The 24,804-nt window shown below is 35.6% G+C and overlaps 1 protein-coding gene across 3 annotated transcripts in view; it reads left to right on the forward strand.

The window, feature by feature from the left end:
- Positions 1 to 24,804, forward strand: part of IL1RAPL1 (interleukin 1 receptor accessory protein like 1) — a 669,103-nt gene that overhangs the window by 486,827 nt on the left and 157,472 nt on the right. For all 3 annotated transcript variants that reach the window (XM_021552988.3, XM_077781655.1, XM_021552991.3), the window contains one exon: positions 20,971 to 21,045. In XM_021552988.3, the coding sequence (XP_021408663.1) occupies positions 20,971 to 21,045 (75 nt within the window). The remainder of the gene's footprint in view (positions 1 to 20,970; positions 21,046 to 24,804) is intronic.

Genomic DNA, 24,804 nt, shown 5'->3' on the forward strand with positions numbered 1-24,804 from the left:
GAACCAGCCAGTGAACTATTTGTGATAACCCTTCCTCAAAATGAATTAAAGGAAGATTGATTAAAAAACTGTTGCATGTGTTCCTACATCTCTTTACTATGATTTCCCAACCACTCCAGTGAAAGTGTGCTATCAGAATGGGTACTAAAATTATTGGTTTGGTTTGGTTTGGTTTGGTTTGGTTTGGTTTGGTTTGGTTTGGTTTGGTTTGGTTTGGTTTGGTTTGGTTTGGTTTGGTTGGGTTGGGTTGGTTTGGGTTGGATTGGATTGGGTTGGGTTGGGTTTGGTTTGTTCTGAAGTATCATTCATGTTCTAACCTCAGATAGGGTCTTTTTAAAGAAAAAGGGGCTTACATTCAAGTAACAGATCTCCTGAAGTCTACCTAATATATTTTGGGTTTTAAATATATTTTTCTGGTTTTTAATAATCTATAAAATTAAAAACCTGAAAACACCTTCCCAAGTGTGTTCCCAACACACTTGCTGCACACCAAGTAGGGATAGTTGCTGATGTTAACAATTCACAAGTCCTTTTCCTTATACAACCACTTGGTTATTACTAAGCAGATGAAAGTATCTACAGCTAAGTGCCACAAAATTTTTTTGTGGATGTGCTGGTGGCATTTTCCATCACTGCCATTGCTGTGAATATCAATGTTAATATGAAATTGGGTTTTATGTGGAACAGGAAGTGCTTCAGGATTTTGATCTCCTTTGTTTGTTGTCTTGTTCTTTTTTTGATCTTACTTACTTTTACATTTGCATTTGACATTTCTATCCATAATACCTCTGAAATTAAGTTCACAGTTTTAATACTGACAAGAAGCACCAATAAGCTTTTGCATTTCAGTGAAAGAGCCAGCATTATTAGTCAGGAGGTTTTTGCCTTTTTTTTTCCCTCCTTCAAGAAGAAGAGACAAAAGTCATAAGGAGAAGTTTTGTCTCTCTTCTCTGAGCAACAGAAGAAAGGAAACCTCATGTTCAATTTTGTAACCTGTCTACTTAGAAGGAGAGGTTAATCTGATAATATTCATTGTACCAAAAATTTCTTTGGAGAGGATTTCTTCGTGCTTAGATTAATTGCCTCATGAAATTAGAGAAATCACATCTTCAACTGCTGCTTAACTTGAAAGAGTAAGCCAACATGCAAGTTTAAGATATTTTCTTGTGAATGTTAGATCAATAAAGAATATATGACTAAGGAAAGGTTGCAAATATAAACAGACTGCAACTAGTTTTAATTCAAATAAATAAAGTTTTCCCTAGTTCCCCTTGCAGCAATTCCAGATGAAACTAGATCTTCAAGTATCACATGAAGAAATTGAATAAATAACTTACCTGACGTAGTTTTATTCTGATGTTTCTGTATTGCTAATGAACTTGCTCTTGCTTACACATTCCTATAATATTTGCTACACATATTTATGAATGAGAAATGCATTTACACCAATCACTATTTTTCCCAGGTGTCTAAACAAAATAAATAATTTCAAAACACAGATAAGGTTTTTTAAATCATTCATGAACTGGGTCTATTTTTTTAGATAAAACAGAGATTAACAATTCTTATACAGAAGAATATATGTTGTGGGAAAAGGTTGTTTTTTGGGTATTTTTGTGGAAGTAATAATGCATTCAGATGTCTTTGCCAATTTTTTCTAAGACTGAATAATTTTCCTGATTATAATTTTATCTGGAGAAAAGTATAGAGGGAGGTAGAAGACTATTATTAGTCGCAATGTGTCTGCCTGTGAATCAATAAATAGTTCAATCATAAAGAAAACTAGATACTTATATTAGTTTAATGGCAGCTTGGTCCTGTTTCAGAAAACATAAGTGTAAACAAAACTCCAGTTTAATTTTGCTGCTGAAAAAGCTTATAACTTTATGTGAAAATTCCTAGGGAACATATTTGGTCAATAGCTGGGAAACTTTAAATTGTGGGGTTTAATATATTTTCCTGTTTGGCTGGTTCACAAGATAAATAATTTTATGTGTTAAATGCTAAATGTATATAGGATTCAAGCTAGAGAGGTGTTTCAGATAGTAATTAATTGTTTTCCCAAAGGAAAATGAAGCTTGTGTGTTTTCATAAAAACAAAGGATACAGTATTTCATAGGATAGCAGGCAGTGCTCAATATATTCATTATATATCTGGAAAGAAAGATGAAGTAAGAGGTGAAACAGATGAAACAATGACACAGGTCACTGTCTGAGACAGATTATTCAAGATAATATAATTATAATTCAGTAAATTGTGGAGTTGCTAATTTGATTTGTAAATTCTCTAATTGTATTATCTTTTTTCTCTTCTGCTTATTTGTTAGGATACTTTGTCATTGGAATACCCATACTGTGCTTTGGTGCAAAATACCTAGTTTAAAGACAGCACTTTTTATATTTCACCTCTACGTGTAGCCACCAAGAGAGAAACATACTTTTACCATACACACCTACAACACAACATTTTTTTGCTAGCAGTTTATAATCTTTACATTATATGTATAATTTGGCTTTTTATTAATAAATCAAAAGGAAAGAAAAACAAGAAATGTAACTGTCTCCTAAGAAACTTGATGGTTACTACAGAGTTAGAAAAATCTCTCACAAATAGCCATTCTTTAGCATGGATACATTATTAATTCCATAATACATTCTTCTTTTTTTCTTCTTTTTTTTCCCTCACAAGTAGATTTTGCATGTTTTGCAAGGTTTTTGTAGTTAATTCAGTATATGAACCAGGGACATTTTGCATTTTCATTTTCCACATGCTTTTTAAACAACAGCTGGCTTAATCTTCATTGTCACTCCATTTCCTTCTTGAGACATAGGATGTTCAAAAAGTATTCATTTTCCTAAAAATCTATTCTAAGATTTATCTTAATTTCTATACTATTTCCCTCGCTTTCCCCAAACACTGTTTGATGAATTGCCAGCAGCAAAAGTTACGGTGCCTATTTCGTTGTATTCTCTGCAGCCCTAGTGTGTTGTAGTGCAGGTAACAAAAAGGGTAAGAAAAAGGGTTTCTGGAAAAGGGTTTCTGGAAAAGAGCTATGGCTTCAAGAACCAGGTCACTGACACAAAGTAGCCAGACAGGAAGACTCATCCTTGATTGATGTGATGTGAACTTTACCAAAAGCATCCTCCCCAGCCATCCAGCTGAAGGCAAAGGCTTTATGCATGCTGCCTCCAGCAAAATTCAAGTGAATTAATCAGAAGACTGTGGGAAGAAACTTGAGGATTAATGTAATTTGGAAAGGGTCATTAAAAAAGTTCTTAGTGATTCACACAGCATTAAGGAATTATCATGGTCAGAGCGTTGGTGTTTCATAAAACTGGCATACTTTATTCAGCAGTATGCCTATAGGTAAATGTATAAAATGCTTGTACAAAAAAATAAAAAGCAGTTTAATAATTTAATCCATCATTTCTGTCAAGAATATATATTTTAAATTTTTGTTATTAAAATATTCAGAAGAACATGGAATCAGTTCTAAAGTTAAATATGTCTTCACTGTTAGAATTTGTGGAGTGACAAGGCTATTTCAGGAAAATGCAAGACATCAGATTGTGACCTTTTACTAAACTAGCACTTCTTGTAATTGTAATTGCCTTGGGCTAGTGAGTGCTACTATTACATTCATTTTCACAATAAGTGTACACGTATTTGAAAAGATGTGTCATATATCTTGAATGTTCAACTTACAATAGTTTGGTATGATTACAGCTAATTAAATCAGATGGGAAAACTGTACTTAGTCATGATGATTACTTGAATGAAAAGATACAAAAATTTGTGGATAAAACTTAAAAAGTGTTTCCTATATTCTCACTTTCCACACTGAGCTTTTATTCCTTTAAGTTTTATATCCTATATTGTTCACAATTTGGGGAAACAGGGATCTCTTGATGTTTTTTCTTCATTCTAGTATAGAATTAAGTATTTTTTTTTTATTTATTATGCAAGGATTTTTTTTTTTCAAAATATCTAAGCCGTTGTTGCCTACCAAATAAAATTTTAAAAAAACTACTTCTATTCCTAGTGAAATAACCAACTTCAGAGGAGCTCCATGATGATGAATTAGTTTGCTTAGTGGACCTGTTGACTACAGACAAAACAGAAGAACAGACTAGTGGTTTTGCACCAGCTGGCACATTGTGAGACTGGTCTCACATTGGACCACCTGGCCCAGAGGCAGAGTTTGCTCTCTCTAAACCTGTGGGGAAGTTGTGAGCACCCATGATCTTAGTGCAAGCCATCTACATCTCTGAAGAGCTGTGGGTCCTGAATACAAAGACAAGTTAAAAATCTCTGGAAATTATTTCTGCTGCTGAGATGTTCAATGACTGAATGCAAAATATGGCTAAAAGTGCTGAGCAGCAGGAAAATTTTTAAGAAAAAATCATAATTTGAGACATTCCTTTATTGGCATAATTAGTTTAATACTTTATTTATACCAAAATAATTGTCAACAGAGGAAGGACAGTGAGGGTTTTGCCGATTATAATTTTCTCAAAACCAGCACTTTTTTCTGCTTACAGGCAGAAGATAATAGACAGTTTATTATAGTTCCATGAATGTTCTATTTTCTTTAGAGCACAGTGTTTATACCTCTACTTATTGTTCCAACTTTTAGCCATCCCAGAGTTACAGAAATGTGACATTGTCATTGTTAACCCCATCTGACCATCAAAAAATTCTTACTTATTTTGAAACAAGTATATAGCTATCCATCTATCTTTTCCGTATTGAATTCCTGTATTTTTCCATTTCCAAAACACAACAAGAAATGCACATTAAACCTACTTAAATATCTGAGAAGGATGGGAAATGCAGAAGCAAAAACATATCTGCAGACTATACAGACAAGAGTTTATACAGAAGAGTACAAGAGTACAATGCTTATTGAGGAGGTAAAAATTATTTTATTAAGTGCATCTTAAGGTGCATTTACAATAATAAAAATAGTAGCATGCATAGAAATCATTTCAGAATATCTGATTGTTCTTAACATCAAAGTAACATTTTCTAAGTCTGATTAATAAAATAAAATCTATAGTATGAAATAATTATTGAGATTAAAAACATATTTTAAATGTTCCTACGTCTGCTGCCAATGCTCAGCTATTAATAACTTGGCTATCAATTGCAGGCAGCTTTTAGTAAGTCTGTTTTTTTCAAAAAATGACAACACTTGGCAGAGAAATTGGCCCTTATTTTCTTTGCAAAAAGTTTAGCAGTGAAGAACCTGTTTCAGAAGAGTTTGGAAGATTCTCACAATATTGTGAGTTCCTATGTCAGAACTCCAGCATGAGGCTGTTCTCTGATGGGCAAAGCAGAAGTGGAGAGGAACTAAGCAGCCTCCTTTTTTCATCCAAAACTTCTTTGTCAAAGAAAATAAGCAAGATGGAAAGGAATATTAAAATGTATTAATAGCACAAAAATTTTTGTTGAAGGTTTCTAGAACAGGAGCTGTCAATTTTGCCTTGTTTTGAGCAGGTATTTTGGACTAGATGACCTCCAGGTTGCAGTTCTTTGCAGCCTCACCTAGCTGTGATTCTCATATTTCACACACTTAGAAAGTCTCTTTGAAATATCCACATGTTGATGAGGCATTCTGATTAATATTTGAATAAGGCTCCTGGTATTGAAAAATTTACAATTTCTTAGTGACTCTTTTCAAAAATATTTATTTCATGCAGTCTGCTTTTAGTATCTTTACAATATTTGTTTATGAAATATGTTTTTTGAAATCTGTCCAACATTACACTTGACAATTTTCTATCATGATTTTATATATGCTCTTTAAGTTTTTTTTGCTTTTTTGTTCTCTGGTGAATATGGTTTAGTTTGATTTGAAATATGTACCAAGGGTAAATCTTCTCCTTTCCTGCCTTTTCCTTTAAAAAATAAGAAAGTAGGAGCAAAAAAGATGTGAATATATCAAGAAACATGCATTCACTGAGACTACTTTTGCATTCCAAATTTGCTTCCTAGTATGAGGTCTTCCCCGGGAATTTGACTATGTCATGGCTCCAGAGTTCTTCCACACCAAAACTTCTTTAAATTTCTTGCTTGTTGATTTCTGATAGCTTGAATCTACCGGTACTTTAAAGTCAATTCAATCCCAGAAAAATGTATCTGGCTCAGCATATTTTTTGTTATTTTAATTATTTATATTTCTGTTGCTGTCATAAGTAAAATATATTAAGTTAAAATTTATCACAAGTCTGGATGAAGAATATTTAACCTGTAGCATATTGATAAAGATTTTTGAAATACACATGAAGGATGAAGACATACATATGGAATTGGTTTGGGACACCACCAACACTTGATAAATTCACTTCTATTAGAGTAAGTAGTGAATCAATAATAGGGGAAAAGCTCCAAGTGCTGCAAGTTGCACTTATACATCAAGCAGATAACTTCATTAGAAATGTGTGATTTGTCATGTTTTCCTTCACTCTTCCTTATGCTAAGTGAATCTGGGAGTGATTTTCTTTCCTTTCTCTTAATTTTTAGCTCTGAACACACATGATGCATAGTTCTAATATGGGTACCTTCTATAGAAGGTACCCTCGAGTTTCCTTTTTTTGCAGTGCTTTTTCATTCTTTTAAACCCCCATTATGGTGGGCTCTACATTAGCAATCTGTGATTATTTCAATCAATGACTAATTTAAGTTGATGTCCTAGAGCCTACTAAGCTTGCCACCATCCTAGCTGATGTACCATTCTCTGTTACATCATCTTTTACTGCATGTTCACCAGTAATCAGCCCCAGTAATTAAATTAGTTGTAATTAATTTAATTAGAACTAATTTAATAGCTGTAATTAAACAACTACAGTGAGATTTACCTGAATTTATTAGACAAAAAGGAAAACTGAACAGAAAGGAAGAAAGCAGAGAAGAACACCATAAACATGGTATTTCTCAAACTGCTAAAAAAAGGAATAATTGTTACTTTTTCTGATTTTTTTTTTTTTATAGTGTAGTTATTTATTTTCCTCCACTGATCTGCTACTTTCAGTGTTTCTTCCCAGGATTACATATTATGAATCAGGCATGAAAACGGCCTGTGGTAGCTTTTGAAGTCCTGGTGAAAATCATTTGCAATAGTAAAACCTATGACATCTTACCTGTATTGTGTATGATACAATACCAGAGACATATTCCATGTGTGCCACTAAGAAATGTTACAGGCAAATTAAACCTTTGACAGAGGCAATAATTTCTGGATCCTCTCTCTCTGGAAGTGATTACATGGAAGATAATAATAAATATTGTAACTATATACAGCAGAGGTGTAACTCAGTCAGAAAGGAAATGTTAGAACTTTTGTTATGATTTTGACAAGTCTTTTGACTCTTTACACATAGCACAAGTCTGTCTAGTTTTCCTAAATGCCAGATATCTGTGGGGTGCAATGGTAATGTGATATCCAGAGACTCTGAAGATCCATCTAATCATGAAAATCCATCTGCATATTTTAGTAATTAAAATATAGACCTTGTTATGTTTTCTGGGGTGGTAAGACACTAGAGCAGGCTGCCCAGAGAAGTTGTGGATGTCCTGTTCCTAGGAGTGTTCAAAGTCAAGTTGGATGCAGCTCTGAGCAACTTGGTCTAGTGGAAGGTGTCTGTGCCTGTGTCAAAGGGGTGTTAGAAATTGATCTGAGAGATTCCTTCCAACCCAGCATGGCTCTGTGAATGTCATGGAGGAGCAGAAGGTATCATCTGTTGTTCATTTGATTTAGATCTTTTTTTCTTCTTCTGATACAGTAGCTTCCTGTCCTGTCTGTGGAGGCTTTGTGTACTAATCTTCACTGCCTAAATATTAATAGGACTGTTTTGTTACTAAGAATTTAAAAGTATTAAATGGAGATGTCAGACTTTTGGACAGACTATTCCCAGTCAGTGCACTACATAGAAAAGATATGGCTATTACTGCTGGGTAATAACTTTTACTTGCCTTTTTCTCTCCTTAAAAGACCCAGAGCCATGTAATGTAATAGCTACTACACACAACTGTTTGTGGAAAGAAAATGTGTTCTTTGCTATCAAAATGGAACACAAGGATTAAATATTTCTGAGGAACAATCCCTCAATCCATATGAGTATTTTCTCATGGAAACAAAGTTTTCTTATTCTCTCTGTAATTTTTATTTGCCATCTGCAAAAATTGATTCAATTCTGATTTGATATTTTTCTTCTCTAGTTCCTTGTAAAAACAACTTCATTTCTTATAGAAGTGCTACACATGTACATTTTAAGGTTCCATACAAGTTTAGGGTATTTTGTTGTCTTGTATTTGAGGTGACAGCTAATTTTCTCTTTTCACTAGCATGGCATGTAACGTACTTTGGACATTCAGAGAAAAGTCAGACATATAAAGAGAAGCCAAGAGTATTTTTATGCAAAATGGGTTGTGTTGCTACTTTCTACACAGACTCTGTGTAGATTTCTTATCCATTTGGAAAGAGTTTAACTTGCTAGAAAATTGCATTTTCAAAAAAAAACTTTACAGTCAAGTCACTTTTTTTATGGGGATTTGAATTCCTGCTCCTAGACTTGCACAAGGATTATGGCACCAAGTACGATTTACAAAAGCATAGGAATTAAACAAAGGGGATTTATAACAAGTTTTTCAGGACTGGCATAACAGTTGGGCTCCTAAGTATCTACATAATTTTTGGAAACTGGATGAAGGCTCCTGAATCCCTGGTGATATGCTGTAGCAAGTACTGTGTAGTGGCATGGAGCTCAAACACTAGAAGCAGCATGGATTTGTTAGCAGTGCACCCTTCCCTTGCTCACCAGCAGACATTACTGAACTTCTGAAATATAGTATTTTAGCACAGACTGTGTCCTTATAAGTCCTTTCTAATGGGAATCCTCTGTGTGACACTGAATAGTGCCTTGTGGACAAAGCCTGAAATATTTTTAAAAATTCTATCATATTTAACTAGGCCATTTGCTGAAAAAGTTTGGAGCTTGCTTTACACACAGTAAGTATATACACAACTAGGGTGGATATTTTTATGCACCAAGCATTAAATATGGTTGTGCAATCACTAGCTCTGGTAACATTTCTGCAGACCAAATGTTTATGATGTCTAATCTCTGTTTGTTGCCAAGTAACCGTATGATATGTGCTAATATAACATCTGCCATACTGGGTTTGTAGACAGAGCTTTATTTAAAGCTTGGCACATTAAATGGACAATATGTGTCAGATATTATTGTTCTCAGGCATGTTCTCCTTCTCTCCTCTCCCTCTCCTTACATGCACTATGTAACTTTTTTTGGTTTTCATGTTCTATGGTAGATCTTGATTTCCTACCATCTTGAGAACCAGAAAAGATATGGAAATAAAAACCGCACAGATGAGGCTTCAGACAAGACTTGTATACAGATAATGCAAACCTGAAGTTCTCTATGCCAGGGTGTCTGCTGATATAATGGAAAGGTCTGTACAAACAATATAGAAGCACAACATCTGTATGATCAACTTTGGAGCTCTACAGTGCAATTTGCATGGCACATCCCCCATTCCACCTGCTGGACAGACACTGAGTACTCAGGATACCCAGGGAACTCTCCAGGCTTTATAAACCTGATTGCACAGAACAAATATTTGCTAAAAATTGTATGACAAGTGGAGACCTGCTAGAGATATTTTGTTCCAACCATCTGCTCAGTATAGGGACAGAGAGGGCAGGCTGCTGAGGACTATGTCCAGTTGGGTTTTAAATCTCCAACAATGGAGACAAAAAAGTACCTCTGGGCAACCTGTTCCTGTGGGTCACCACCTATGAAGTGAACAATATTTTTCTTCTGTTTAAGTGGAATTTCCCGTGTTGTTTTTTGTTTTTTTTTTTTTTTTCCTGTGCCATTGCCTCTTATCCTGTCTCTTACCCTGAGAAAAGTATGATTCTGTTATCTTGACTTTAGTCATCCTGGTTTTTCAGACATGGACAAGATCCCTTTGAGGGATCTCTTCTTCAGGCTAAGCAGTCTCAGCTCTCTTGGTCTCTCCTTGTCTGAAATGTTCCCATCCCTTAGTCATCACTGTGGCCCTTCATTACCCTGATCCCAGTATGTCAATATCTCTTGTTGGGAGAGTCCAGAGCCAGGCCAACACTCCAGACATGTCTCATCACAGCTGAGAAAAAGGGAAGGATCACCTTCAACTCATTGGCCATGCTCTGCTTGATGCAGCCCAGGGTGTTCCTGGTCTTCACTGCTGCAAGAATTCAGTGCTGGCTCACGGCTAACTTGGGTTCTATGAATCCAAGGTCCTTCCATAACAATCTGATCTTCAGCTGCTTGGCTCTAGGCCTATATTGAAGTTTGGAGTTATTGCTCCCTTGGGACAGGACTTGGCAATTCACCTTGTTGATCTTCATGAGGTTCCTGTCAGAGTCAGACTATTTCTCCATCCTGTCAAGGTCCCCCTGAGTGACAGCAGCCCTGTTGGTCATTGACCACTCTTCCCAGTTTTGTGTTCCATTATCCAGATCACTCAAGAAGTGCTGCACCAGCACTGACCCTAGTGGTACAGGCTGCCCCAAAAACTTTGTGCTGCTCATTGCAGCCCACTTAGTCCAGCAGTTCACTCAGCTGTCAACCCATCTCCCTATCCACATACAAAATCCATTGAGTTTGTCAGTGAGGCCTTTCAAGCCTTTCTTAGGTCAAGATAAACAGCATCAGCTGCTGTCTGCAGGTCTACTGAGCCCATCATCTCATCACTGAAGGCTATCAGGTGGGTTATGCACAATTTTACTTTTGTAAATCCATGCTAACTATTCTCAATCATCATCTTGTTCTTAATAATCTTGGTAATGGTTTCCAGGACTGTTTGTTCCATCATCTTCTTAGGGATCAAGGAAAGGCTGGCCAGCCTACACTGCCAAGATGCTACTTTGAGACTTTCTTGAAGATTAGCAGTGATATTTGCTTTCTTACAGTCCAAAATCTCCCAAGTTAGAAACAAAACCCTTGTCTCAATGGAGTAGATCAAAAAAAGCTGCCTGAGAAGACAGCAAAACACATGTGCACTCAATGAGAAGTACAAAAAGAAAATAAAAAGTCTTCTTATTGTTCATGAAAGTGGATTTTTTTCAGTTTTTAGGTCACAAGAAATTACAGTATGTCCAAATTCCTATCAGAGCAAAAATAGATTCAGAAGACTAAATTGCTGAAATTACTTGGAGAACAAAGTAATTGTTCTAATCTTAACAGGTCTAAGACAGAAACAACAGAGAGAATGAGAGCAGGTCATCTTTTAAATCAGATGATTTTTAAATAGAACAACAGAATTAAAAGGTTGAATACAAGTCCTGAAAAAGAAAACTCTATGAAATATGTAAAATCTTTAACTGCAAGGCCTTTAAATGTCAGCTCACTGGAAGACTTGAAATGGTCAGGGTGCATAGGGTCCTCTTCTCTTTACAAGGCCTCCTCAGAGGCTGAGAAATCTTACTTTGAAATGTCAGCATTATCAGCAGATTTATATCAGATTTAATTATTTAAAAAATAGAGTATCTAGAATTTGTCTTCAAAGGTCATGAATTAGCGTATATCCAAGAACTATCTACCCTAACTTCAAAAAAGGAAGAAATAATAAATGCAAGGCAGGAACAAGTTTCCCAGTGTTACCATTCATTTCCTAATATCACTCTTCTACTGATGCTACCTTCAATGGGGTACTCTAAATTGTGGCTGAAAAGTCTTCCTGGTGGGAAAAGACCTGGAGGTGCTGGTCGACAGCAGCTGGACATGAGCCAGATGTGCCCAGGTGTGCCCAGGGAGGCCAATGGCACCTGGCCTGGGTCAGCAATGGTGTGGGTGCAGGACCAGGGCAGGGATTGTCCCCCTGTGCTCAGCACTGGTGAGGCCACACCTCAAATCCTGTGTCCAGTTTTGGGCCCTCACTACCAAAAGACTTTGAGGTGCTGGAGGAGGTCCACAGAACAGGCATTGGAACAGGAGGTACTTAAAAGACCTGGGACATGGTTTATTGGATTACACAGTGCTGGATTAGCAGTTGGACTTGATGACCTTAAAGGTCTTTTCCAGGTTTCTTTATGATTCAAGTGATTCTAAACCACTCTCCATTTCCTTGGGTTTGAACTCTAAATCTGAAATAGGGTACACAAATTATAGGCCAAAGAAAAAAGTAAAGGAAACTATTGCTGAATTTCAGGGGGAAATTTTAATGATTGTGAAAATATTGAGGACAAGAAATAATGGTAAATACTTACTTAAATTCAATGACAAGTGTGAAGGTGGGTCTGAACAAGAAAATATCGGTATCACTGAATATTCAGACTGTATAAATGAGCAATTCTTGGGGTCATCTGGTAAGAATCATGGAATAATGGTTAAAAATATGTATTTATTCTAGTCACAGGAGCTATAACCTTATGATACTTCCATCTCTATATTTTATGTGTTTTATCCTAGAGATAAAAGGAAGGAGAACAGGTATAGGTAACTATATGAGCCGGATGAATCTTTCATTCATCCTGGAATGAATCATCCTAGAATCTGGGATGATATGCAGAAAAATTTTAATAGTGTGTTGCAGAATGCTTGCTTGATGATAATTTATTATTCTGGCTTTTCTAATAAGTTTGCCTAAATCATTATTATTTATACAAATCTGTTTTACTTCATGAATATGACATCTTTTCAGGTAGCCTCATTGTTAAAAATACTCTGTGTGTTTCTATTTGTTTCACAAGTCTTATACAAGAGTAATAAACATACCACTTCCTTAAAGATTCTTCTAAACAAAGGCATGAGCAAACACGTAGAAACAGGAGCAGATATAGATACAGGGAGAAATTCTCTTACAGGATCTGACTGCATTTCTACTGAATGACATGCTGGTGAGCTGCTTTATTAAGCTGAAACATCAGAGGATTTGGTGGTGGAAATGCTCCTTGATACACAATTTAATAATTTTGCTAACAAGAGATTTTATTTTCAAATAATGCACTGATAATATATAACTTGACTTTGTAGTAACAACATTCCTGCTTTTTCCCAATGATCTGATACCTCTAAGACACAAGTGCAGGGAAAAATTTAACAGAGCATGCAGGTAGACTAGTCTTTAGCATGACATCCTTTTCATTAACCTGCATAGGAAAACTCATTTCCATTATCTCGCTTTAGGAATCAATTTTTTTACAAAAACAGTGGTGTAGTATAGAGAAAATACAGGCAAAATAGAATAAAAATTTGGATATTTTTGATACTTTAATATTTATATTTGGCTTTCTGTATTATGGGTCTCTGTTTTTTTTGGGGCTTTTTGTGGGAGATGGGGAATCCTTCAAATCTTTTTGAGTTGAAGCTTTGCTTTATTCCTTCCCTTTTTTTTACAAGATCAATATATCAATCCCAAACCTGCCACACAAAAAGATACTAAGAGCCTCTCAAGATGTTAGGCTGATATTTCACTCAGTAGTTTTACTACATATACTCTTTCATTCTTTTGTATTTCAAGACTGCATTAACATCTGCCATGGCAACCTTTTGATTATTTGTACTTTTTCCATGGAGATGATGTCTGGGAAATGTCATTGTGTGTTCAAGAAAAATAACATCTCCTCTGAAGTCATAGGGATAGCACAAGTGTCACATCAGATTCAATTAGAGATGAGCAGATAATGAAAATCCCAACATCTGGCTACACTTGCTCCTCTCCAGTATTTAGTGCATTGTTAATCTCAGGGGACTCATAGACTTAAAACATTTTAAAAGCCTTCTTGGAAATATTCTTCCCATCTTTTAGATTTCATTTTAGCAATGTCTCTTCTCAGTATGCATCATGAAAACTTTTGCAACCTCTTTATTGAATACAAGTTTAGCTGTTTCTGTACTTTCTCTTAAGAAGGGCTGATATTCTATTAAAGAACTGTAAAGGGTTCTTTTTATTTTAAATTGTTATTGATAAAATTAAAGATTATGGCCAGTTTGGGAAAAATATCAGAAGAAATTATTAGGTGTAAGAAATAAAAAGTATTTTATGGTTAAAGCCATTATAATATATAATGGTTATATATATATATATATATATATATATATATATATATATATATATAATTCATTTATATGCCCATAGCAGTAGGGGTGGGAAATTGTTTTTTTGGTTTGGGGGTTTTTAATATGTGGTAAGGAGAAGACAGTGAGAAAGACATAAACTGAGAGACATTTTTGTCTTGCAATGCAAGATTTATGAGAACATTTGAGAAGATAAAAGCTCATCTTCAGTCAGTCATAGTGGAAATGAAGTCACATTAGACAGCTCATTTATAGTCATATGCCTATGGCTTTGCACACAGAACTTCAGTGTCCTTATATGTGTCTGCCCTCAGTTTGAACTGCTTGATTCAGCATGCACACAGTGAGGCAGAATATTCTTACAGGACTGCTGTGCAATTCATGGCATATGTAACTTTAAATGATGCCCTTGTGAATGAAAACTAATCTGAATGAAACTGAGAACAAAGACTAAAGGTTGTTAAGTCTCAAGCAGGTATAAAGAATTCCCTTCTTATGAAAGACCTTACCATATATTTCATTTTTAAAAGATATTGATGTTTTTGTTGATAGATCTGAATACATAGGACTATAACTTTGTATAGAGAAAGAAAGAATAAAAACAGCATCCTTGCATTTCACTACATTTTTTTTTGCTCAGCTCACATTTACTCTGAGGAATCTCAGAGTTCTCAGTATCAATATTTATCTGGACAGTGACTGTGTAGATAAATGTTTCAAGACTGCAGCTTCAGGCTGGACATAATTAATTTTATTGAAATCTACTGTAGACTACTGCTACTGCATTACTGCATTTTCTTTTTCAGACATTTCTATTAAAACAAAGAAACCAAACATAAAAGTTTACCAAACATAAAAGTATTGGAGTTTTTCAAGGCACTGCAATTATCAACTGGAATGCTATAATTTTCCTTCTATTATTATAATTGCTTATGATTCCTGAATATAGCCATCGATGTCAACTTTTCATAACTGAGGGCTTTCCAATGACAGTGCTTTATTTTCAGAGACATCTCATGACACTTTAACAAACAAATCTAAACCCAAATACATTGTTTTTCTCTAGATTCAAACCTTCTCCACTGACATTGGCATAAGACAATCATCCTTGGCAATGCTTGAATAAATGTTCAGTGAGGTAGTTGGAAGGGTGAGTGCACCAAATGCACTTCACAGCCAGGCCCAGGAGAGCTCTGAGAGCCTGTGGAGCAGGCAGCAGTGCTGTTATTGCCACAGAATTGTAGAATGGTTTGGGTTGGAAGGGACTTCAGACATCATCTGGTTTCTGTCCTTCTGCCATGGACAGGGTCACTCCACTAGACCAGGTTGCTGGGTCTGTTGCTCACCTTCCACCAGATCAGGGCCCCATCCAGCCTGTTCTTGAACACTTCCAGGGGTGGGGCAGGCACAAATTCCGTGGGCAACTTGTTCAGCATTATAGCCAGTCAGACCTCCTCTACATCCTCCTCAGATATCCCTTCCCTGACAGAAGTACCTTGTCTTCACAATCATCTGTCCATGACAAAATTGGCACAAAAAATGCAGGAGAAAAAGAAACATAAGCTCAGAATATTAGCAAGAAAGTACATGGAAATAAGGAAGTCTCTTAAGTTTTGAAACACAAACCAAGAGATGGAGTCTTTTTGAACTGTGGGTTGAATTCAAAGAAACAGCACAGACTTCATGAAAAGAAGTCCATGTCTCTGATGTCCTTTGATTTCAAAGTGTACGGAATATTTTCCCTTTGCATAGCAATGAATTCTATTTAATCCCGTGCTATAGTAACAATATCTTCCAGGGACATGTCAGTCATTTTTTCTAAAAATAGTCTAAGTTCATAAACATAAGAGGTTTAATCTCATTGTGTTATCACAAATCTTAGAGAGATCAGAAGTATTTTCATCCTCAAAATTTAATTTTTACTTCAATAAAACATTTGAACCAGAAATGTTCTAAAATATATATAACTCAGACTGGACAAGTAAGGCAACTATTCCTGTGAACTTTTGCCTGGAATGAAATGTCCAGACAATAAACTGGCTTTCTGATTTTCAGACAGTTCCAAAAAACCCTGTCTTCCTCTAAGAAATGAAAACCTTTTATAGTTATTTTCAAGACAGAATCTGAGACCACTTCATAAAACAGACATAAATCTATATCTTTGGAATTATAATTTTCTTATTATTAAGTTTGTGCATTTCGAGGCAACTCCATTTGATGCCCGGATTAGTGTTATTTTGATATACAGGTTGAATTAAGGTTTCTTCATTGCATGTATTAAAATTTAATAGTTAGTTGGTCTCTCCAAATGATAATACATACACAGAGCAAGTGTATGTACCTCTCATGTGACCACATTCATCTAAAGCTAAAGCAGCAGTGTAGGAAGAGAAGCATGGAAGTCAGTGGTTGATGTGAAAATATTATCTTCTGGATGGTTTCCAGCAGGGTGACTGATTGTGGTGGCTCTCACTTTCATTACCACAAGAAAAATTGTTCAATGTATTTTAAATGTACATCCAATCTGATAGACACGGAATGTGAATTCAGTCACTTTTTCTCTGAGCAGGATCAATATGTCTGCAGCTGACTGGTATTTCTGAAGTTGTATATTAATTTTAAATAAATCTTCAGAATTGGTTACTTCACCTTTTTATTTTCTTTAACTTTAGTTTACTTCAATTTTGACACATATTTGTTTTCAAACCATTCATCAATGATAGTTCAGAAGTCAAACATAAGATGAGCTCTAAACTTGATTTATGATCAAACCGATTTCCTTTAAAAGGCACTGACCCATCAATCCCCATTGTTTTTAAAGAGGAATATACCAATTTTGATTAAATGATTTCTTGACTCTAAAGCAGTGGGGGTGGACAGTGGGGGGTGGGGAGGGATGGTGAGAGGGTGGTGAAAAACAAAAGCAAAAAAAAAACTGAGAAGGAAAGAGAAAGAAAAAAACAAAAGGGAGGAAGGGAGAAGTGAATCCATGTATGAGTAGATAATAATATCCAGGAACTAAGGCTCTTGCCAAGACACTTGAGAATTCCCTTATGCAAGAACAGGAACCCAAGCACTCTGTTCCTCCTGTGTGACAGCCATGTAGATAAGTACTACCTGGTGGGAAGAGGATCTTCTCTTTATATTTTTAAACATATTCAAAGGATTTTTGTTCTTTACATACAATATAGAACAGGAAGTGCTTTCAAATCATAGATATTTTTGTAGGACATGAAAATTATTGCCTTTGTGTGTCTATTTATAAAAAAAAGAATAAAAGGTATTTAACTTATTTAAGAGACCAGACACAGTTGTGAGTTTATAAATTTTGTTGGGGTCTTGCTATATAGCAAAATTTTATAATCAAATGATTAAATTATGCTTTTTCTTTTCAGTTTAGTAGATAACTGTGGCTCAATATATCTGTCTGAAACTAATATTGATTTTGAACAGATTCTTACACAGCCTAGTTAAGAAATCATTCCCCATGATTTTAAGGATATGAAAAAGTTATCAGGAGATACAGAGGTCTACACCAGAGTTTCTAAACTAAACTAGGATTGCAGGAAATCTGCAGCACCTAAAGAAAGTCCCACCTCTTCCTCAGTCCACTGGAATTAATATGCCAGAATGTACTTACATATATTTTCAGGCTAAGAAATTAATCAAATAACAGACACTAAAGGCCCTGTTTGACTGAGGAAAAGTTTCAGATCACCTTGTAAAACTTGATATTCAAGCACATATAGTTATTAAAATTCTTTTCCTTGCCTATATAACTCATATTCACAGTAGTTCCCTACAGTCTAAAGCTCTGGAATGCAGAGTATCCAAGGATAGTTTTACTTTTCTGGACAGGTGAAGGAGTTGGCCCTGGAAAATTTGATTGCTTATAGGACAGACATACAACAGTGTGAGGCTGGTGTACATCTAAAGGAATGCAATGCTGGGATACTTTCCCCAGTTTAGAACTTTTAGAGCTGTGTTGTCTTACTAAATATAAATTGTTCCTATCTACAAACATTGGTAACTCTCCCATTAAAATAACCATATGTCACAAGTAACTTCTATTGTATCTTTGTTTTACTATTGATTAGGGGGTTTTGTACTCCAGGGGGATGGGGCAGAGTGCACTCTAAGCAAAATGGGAGGAATGGATGATGAAGTAGAGAACAGAGATGCTCCTTCAGGAAACCTTGAAAAGTTGGAGAAAATCATGGAGTCTAACAAAGGCAAAGGCAACATCTTGGTCTAGAAGTGGAATAATCTCATGCATCAGAGCAGAACCTGGGACTGACTGAGAAGGAAAAAGCTTTGCATGAATGGTCCTATCAGCTCAAGTGGACAATAAGTTGGGCATGAGCTGGTGAAGCCCAACTGCACAGCTCTTGGCAAGACTTTAGCCAGCATGTCCAGGAGGGTGATCCTTCCAGTCCTGTAGTGTCTGTGAGGCCACACCTGGCACACTGAGAAATTTTCAGCTTTCTGCCGTTCAAAAAGACAATTGTACTGAACCGAGTCCAGTGCAGGGCCACTGGGTGGTTGGCAGCTGGAACACACGAAAGTGGTGAAATCTGCACCCACTGAGATGTTCAAAATGTGACTGGATGAGGTCCTGACAACCTGCTCAATTGGACCTGCTTCCAGCTGGAGGCTGGGTCACTCAGCTTCCAAAGGATCCTTCCACCTTCATGCTCCTGTGATTCTGATACACCAGTTATGTGTCTAATTTATTGTTTTCAGTAGCATTTTATTTGTTAAATGATGTATTAAATCTCATAAACTAAACTGGGAAAAAAATTTACAACTTCACACTCCTGTCGAAGTATAATTTATCTCCACACAACCAGACCTTGTTCATTTAAAATAAGAAATCTGCTTAAAGACCTGAGATACAGGATCATAAAAGTAACGTTGATCTTTGCTTTAACTGTTAAAAATGCTGGGTTCTAATCTATTTATTCATTGCATTCAGATTAACTCCACAAGTTACTATATCTTTACTTACAATGAGGGAACTTTGCTCACAGTTTCAAAACAGACTTAGAAAAACAGTGACTCAGAAGACATTATCTGATGAATAATAATTGAGTTGAGAATGACAGAAATGCAAAATTAAATTTAAATTCATAGTAGATGTTTAAAAAATGGCAATGTGCTGATGAATTATGAGCCTTTACAAAGAAGTTAAGAAATGGGAATGACTAACTTTACAGTTTAAGAAGAAAATATATTTTGAATACTTTTCCCTTCCACCCACTTAGCCTTTAAGGAAAAAAAAAAAAAAAAGAGAGAAAGAAAAACAGATAAAAAGAATTAGCATTAGTGCAAAAAAAAGTAGCAAGCCAGAGATGATGCCAAAAACCTTTCAGCTCTCTCCAAAGCCTGTAGTGCAGAATGATTTCCCATAGAGACTAGGAGCTGTGAGAAGAATGAACTGAGAGAAGGTTTTTGGCCCAAGTACACGTGTTTTACCACTCCACTGAATTTTGATTCTTTGCTGAATCTGATGGGCTAACACCTTAGATACAACTGAGTGGGTTTATGCTTTTATCATATAAAGGATAATCTCTGTAAAGCAGAAACACGAGTTGGTTCCATTGGTTCCATTCCATAATTGTTGCAAAGTTGAAATTAATGCTGTACCTTTTAAAGAACATTGATAATTTACTAAAAGACCAGAGGAAACACAATGAAGAGAATGCAAATAAACTTCTCCTGCTATTCCACTGACAGGAGACAAGTGTGTTTAGTAGATTAAGCCTGTACACATATGGGTATGTGTGTGTGTCAGTAAGAAAAGGAGCATTGATTTTGACAAGTTGAAGGGAACAAATATTCTAGAGCTATATCAAAATGTCAAATGTATTTTAAATCTGCGACAGCCCATAATCTGTGTTAAGAACTGAAGTATGAATTGATGTTGAAAAGCAGAATATCAAAATGTTGCAGGTGACTAGAAAAGTTGGAAATTTCCCATGAATATTTACTACCAGTATTAAACAGAAAAAAAAAAAACCATTATTTTTGTTTCAAATGGCATGTACTCATCTCTCAGACATAGTTAAAAGTACACTTGCTAACAACAACAAAAGTAGTAATAATCAATGTCATGTCTATGAATTAAGTAGACAGATGTTATATGTAGTAGAATAGCATGATTAATATACATGGATGGTTTGAACACATTTCAACAGCCTTCAGAAGGTTTTTAACCACTATAAACAATTTCTAATTTCTATTCCATTATTGCATAAGTCTAATAATATTATTTCAGGCTAGACTAAAAGGAAAAAGGGAAGCCATCATATTAGGAATCTTGACATTATTTCATTGTATCAATTCCTTGGATTTTAAAAACAGCCTTTTATTAGTACTACACTTTACAAAGTTTCAGTGTTGGGTATATCTTTTGAAATAAAATTTTAATGTTCAAAATTTTTCTAGAGTAACTTATGTTATCTATCTTTTAATGACTATACATTATAGAAAAATAATTAAATATCACAGCAAAGTGTGAAATTCTGAATAATATTTACAAAAAAAGAAAATTGCCATGTCAGTGCATTTTTGGTTTGGGTTTTTTTCATGGTTGGTTGGTGTGGGGGCTTTTGTTGTTTTTGTTTTATTGCTTGGTTGCATTTTTTGGTGGATTTTTTTTTTTTTTTTGTGAGGGGTTAAAGAGAATATTTTTTTTTTAATACAAGGGCCTTTAATTTTGGAGTTATATTTACTGTCTAAGGAAAAACATTTACAGTTACTGAAGGCATAAACATTATTAAAATAATAGAAACCCAAAACCTTCTTGAAATAATAGGTATAAAACCAAGTCTTAGTCTACCCAATAATAATCAGAACACTACATATGTGAATTTCTTTCTTTTCTAGCGCCACTAACAGATAAACCACCAAAGCTTTTACACCCCTTGGAGAGTAAGCTAACAATTCAGGAGACCCAGTTAGGTAAGTAGCAAACAGAACCTCTGTTCAAATTGTATGAAGGAATTTGATGTGTAAATGTATGATGGCAATGTGATGGCATGCTGACATTAATAACTTAATTGAAAAGACATTAAACATATGTTGATTCCATGCAGAAATGTATGATATATCATTGACAAGATTGTTGTTGGCAAAAAAAATCTTAATAATTAATACTGAATGCTAAGCTTTTGGTTACTGATAGTAGGTTTTATCTTGCTGAAAGTCAACGGTGACCAGAGTATCCAAACTTTTCTTTCTATACTTTCCCTTCTTTGTATATTTATACATATTTACTCTGGGATTCATTGGGATTTTGTGGTTTAAGTTCTGCTTAGAAGACTTCTGTGCTCTGTTGGCAGCAAAGATATTTTCATAATTACAAAGGTTGTGCTGGGCAAATCATCCAGCAAACATTAGTGTTATCATAATAGCATCTGATAATTCTGAATGTATGGATATTTATGCATAGATGAATTAAGAGAAATTGATGCATGAAGAAAGTATTTTGTTTCATGTATGATTGATCACTTTTGTGTCCTACTGCTGCAGAGGTAATGAGGGCTCCAAAACTGAGTGCATGAGTTACTAGATTTTGCAGGATATAGCAATTTATCTCTTTTGTGGATTGGCAATGGGGGCAACTTGTAAGAAACAAACAGTAGGCCACACTGGAATTATGCTTTGGTGTCAGAACAGTAACCTATTGATAGATTTTCTAGCATGTTGGATACAGGAGAAAATGGAAACCAATCTGGTGGAAACAAATCTCGTAGGAAAAAGTATATATAAATCTCATAGAAAAAAATACAGCAAGTAAAGCTCAGTACATTCTGCAACACAACATCAGAAAAAGCAGAAGGCTTGCAAATTAATTCTGACAGTCATTGGCAGAGAATTTTATGGTGATTACCATCTTATGGCTAATAGTGGCCAGAGAATAACTCATATTTTCTTTGGTATAAGTAAACTATTACTTTGAATGATTCAGACTATCCAGGTAAATTTCTGATATGCTGATATACAAGGTTTTTTTTTAGAAACTATTTTATAGAAAAGGAGGTGTGTAGCATGTTTCCTTCTAGAGCTACTTTCTATTGTTCTGAAGGTATTGTTTCTGAACACTGATTCAGAAAATCTTTCCTGTATGCCAGTCCTCAATGATTTTCAGTTGTTTGTACACAAGACTAGGAAACAGAGAACAAAGTGACTGCACTTTTTTTTTAACTAATGTTGCTTATTGAGATATTTTGTTGAAATAAAAGGAAAAAAAAAAAAAAACAAAATCAAAAGGTAGAACTTTTCTGGGCTTTGATGTTGTCCTGCTAAATATACTGCATGGTAAGGCTATTTCAAGAAGAGTGTAATTTTTAATGGCTAGCTAGAGGCTTTTTGTACATTAATCTCAGTTATGATTTCTCATAGTTCTAAGAAACATATCAAATAATTTGAAAAGAGCTGGGTTTGAAAAATACCTTCTTCAGAAAACTAAATAGTTGTGGGTTAATATAAAAGAGTTAACTTGAAAACATTGCTTTCTGACACAGATGGGAAAGTCTGACCATAAATTTATGTGAAGTTACAGTACTTAGCCTTATATCAAGAAGCTACAATAAAGTATTAATTTGTTGTTTAAAAACCTGTGAAAAACCTTTGAGAACTGGAACAAGTGAAAAAAAATTATAGTTCCCTAACACAAAAACTGTGTTTTTCTGCTTTTAGATTTAATGCTTTAGTTGTGCTGGATAACCTTTGAAAGGTCTATTTTTCCCTGAGGACAGCCAGTGTTCATTTCAGGGGGTCAGTTCATACCTTACAAAGATGCAGAATATTTTAATGTTGGAATAATGCCAAGGTTCACTTAGATAGCTGTTGAAGCTAGGACAATTCTACTCAGCTGAGGCTTGGGGTGGCCACATTTTGTGGCCAGTCTAGACACTGCCAGAAAATGTTAGTCCTCCAGAATGTATTTGGGGATGGTGTGTTTGTCATTTACTTGGAAAATAGAAGTGTTGGTGGATGCCGGAGAAGTGGAATGCATGATATTCCCATTCCCAAAGAGAACATAGAGCAAGGAGCTAGGAGCTTGGGGCAGCCCAGGATTTCTTTAGCAGGTAACCAATTGCTGGGGAGCTGGGGCAAGCCCTGCTCTGCTGCCACATTTCTGTCCTTCTTACCTTGCAGAGTTGGAGATGAAAGAGGTTAAGTGTGTGTGTCAGGGAATGCTCTGGGAGGTTGTACCTACCTTACAGGGGTGTGTAGCTCCAGGTGCACACGATGAACTAGAAAGTCAATAGTGATTGTTCACCTCCAAATCTTCCCCTGCTGTTCCCCTGCTCCACAGACCCCTGTGGAGCAGTGCTGGGTACACTCCTGAGAAAGACCTCAGTAAAACCAGTGTATTTCTGTTGAAAGAATTACTGGAATTCAGTTCTTCAACAGAACACCTCCATGAAGTATCTAAATAGGGGTGTATTTAACTCCCAAGACATATCTAAGACGCATCTTATTCACTGATGGGTGACAGACATATGAGGCACAGTGGGTTCTTTATACACAGCAATTAAAACTAATGCCATGGGACCACAAACCTGTTGTGTTATTATCCTGCTTGGCTTCCATAAAACAGCATCAGATCAGGATGTGACTGCAGGGAGGAGTTTCTCTAAGGGGTGACTGATACTACTTAAGTCAGACTTGCTGAGGCAAAAGGTGAGAAAACAGAGCTGGAGAATCTGCAGATCTCAATCCTAGGAACTCACGGGTTCCCATTGTGCTCCAGGTATCCAGAGCTGTTTGAGGAAAATGTGTCATGCTATTCAGCTGGTATTTGGGAGTGTGTTAAGCATGGCTGTGCTGCAACCAGCAACTTTGGAGGGTCACAAGTGTCTTGATATATCATCAGAAATATCTGTTTATTTCACTGAATAGTAACCAGAAACACACGAGATGGAAGCACAGGATAAAAATTGAAGGAGAATTTAATTTCTCAAAAGCTTTTATATAAAATAGCATGGAAAAGCTAGGGAATGAAGTAAAAAACCCAGATGAGGAAAGAAAGATTAGTTTCTGGACTTCATGTTTTCTGTTTGTTACTTCGTTTCCAATTTTGCAATCAATTACTTAATCCTGTTGCAAGGATAAAAAATGCTAATTACATTTAAGCTTTTCTCCAGATAAAAAGTCTTCTAGGTAGATATGTGACCCCACTACAAACTACTTCTCTGGAAACAGCAACTCCAGATTAAATATTATGTAAAACACACTCTTCAAAAGATTGTGTCCTGCAAAGCTTGGAGGCGTAAGAAGACAAAGAGTGTTTTCAGCTCCGAGCCATTCTGTGGTTTGGCAGCATCATGGGCCAGGGAGAAAAAGCAACAAGCAGGAAGCCAGGGGAGGCAAGGCATGAGAATGAGGAACATAATGACCAAGGAACTGAATTCCACAGTATTCTTCTTACCTTCAACATGCTAGCCAAATCAAATGTAAAAATCCCTAATAACATAGGACCCCTTTGTAATAATAGTGAAAATACAAACCTGAAAAGACTAACACAGACCTGTTCAGGAAGGAGTTAATTAGCATTGTTCCTTATATATCAGAAATACTAAAACTGTGTGCAACTATATTTTTAATTTTAGAGTCATGCAGATGTTATGTATTTATGATAGAAATATATCATATCCATTATATGAACATTTACTTTAAACTTATATTCTGGGATTTTTTTACTGGCAAGTT

This window comes from Lonchura striata, chromosome 2 (assembly GCF_046129695.1).
Source record: "Lonchura striata isolate bLonStr1 chromosome 2, bLonStr1.mat, whole genome shotgun sequence".
NCBI classification, from domain to species: domain Eukaryota; kingdom Metazoa; phylum Chordata; class Aves; order Passeriformes; family Estrildidae; genus Lonchura; species Lonchura striata.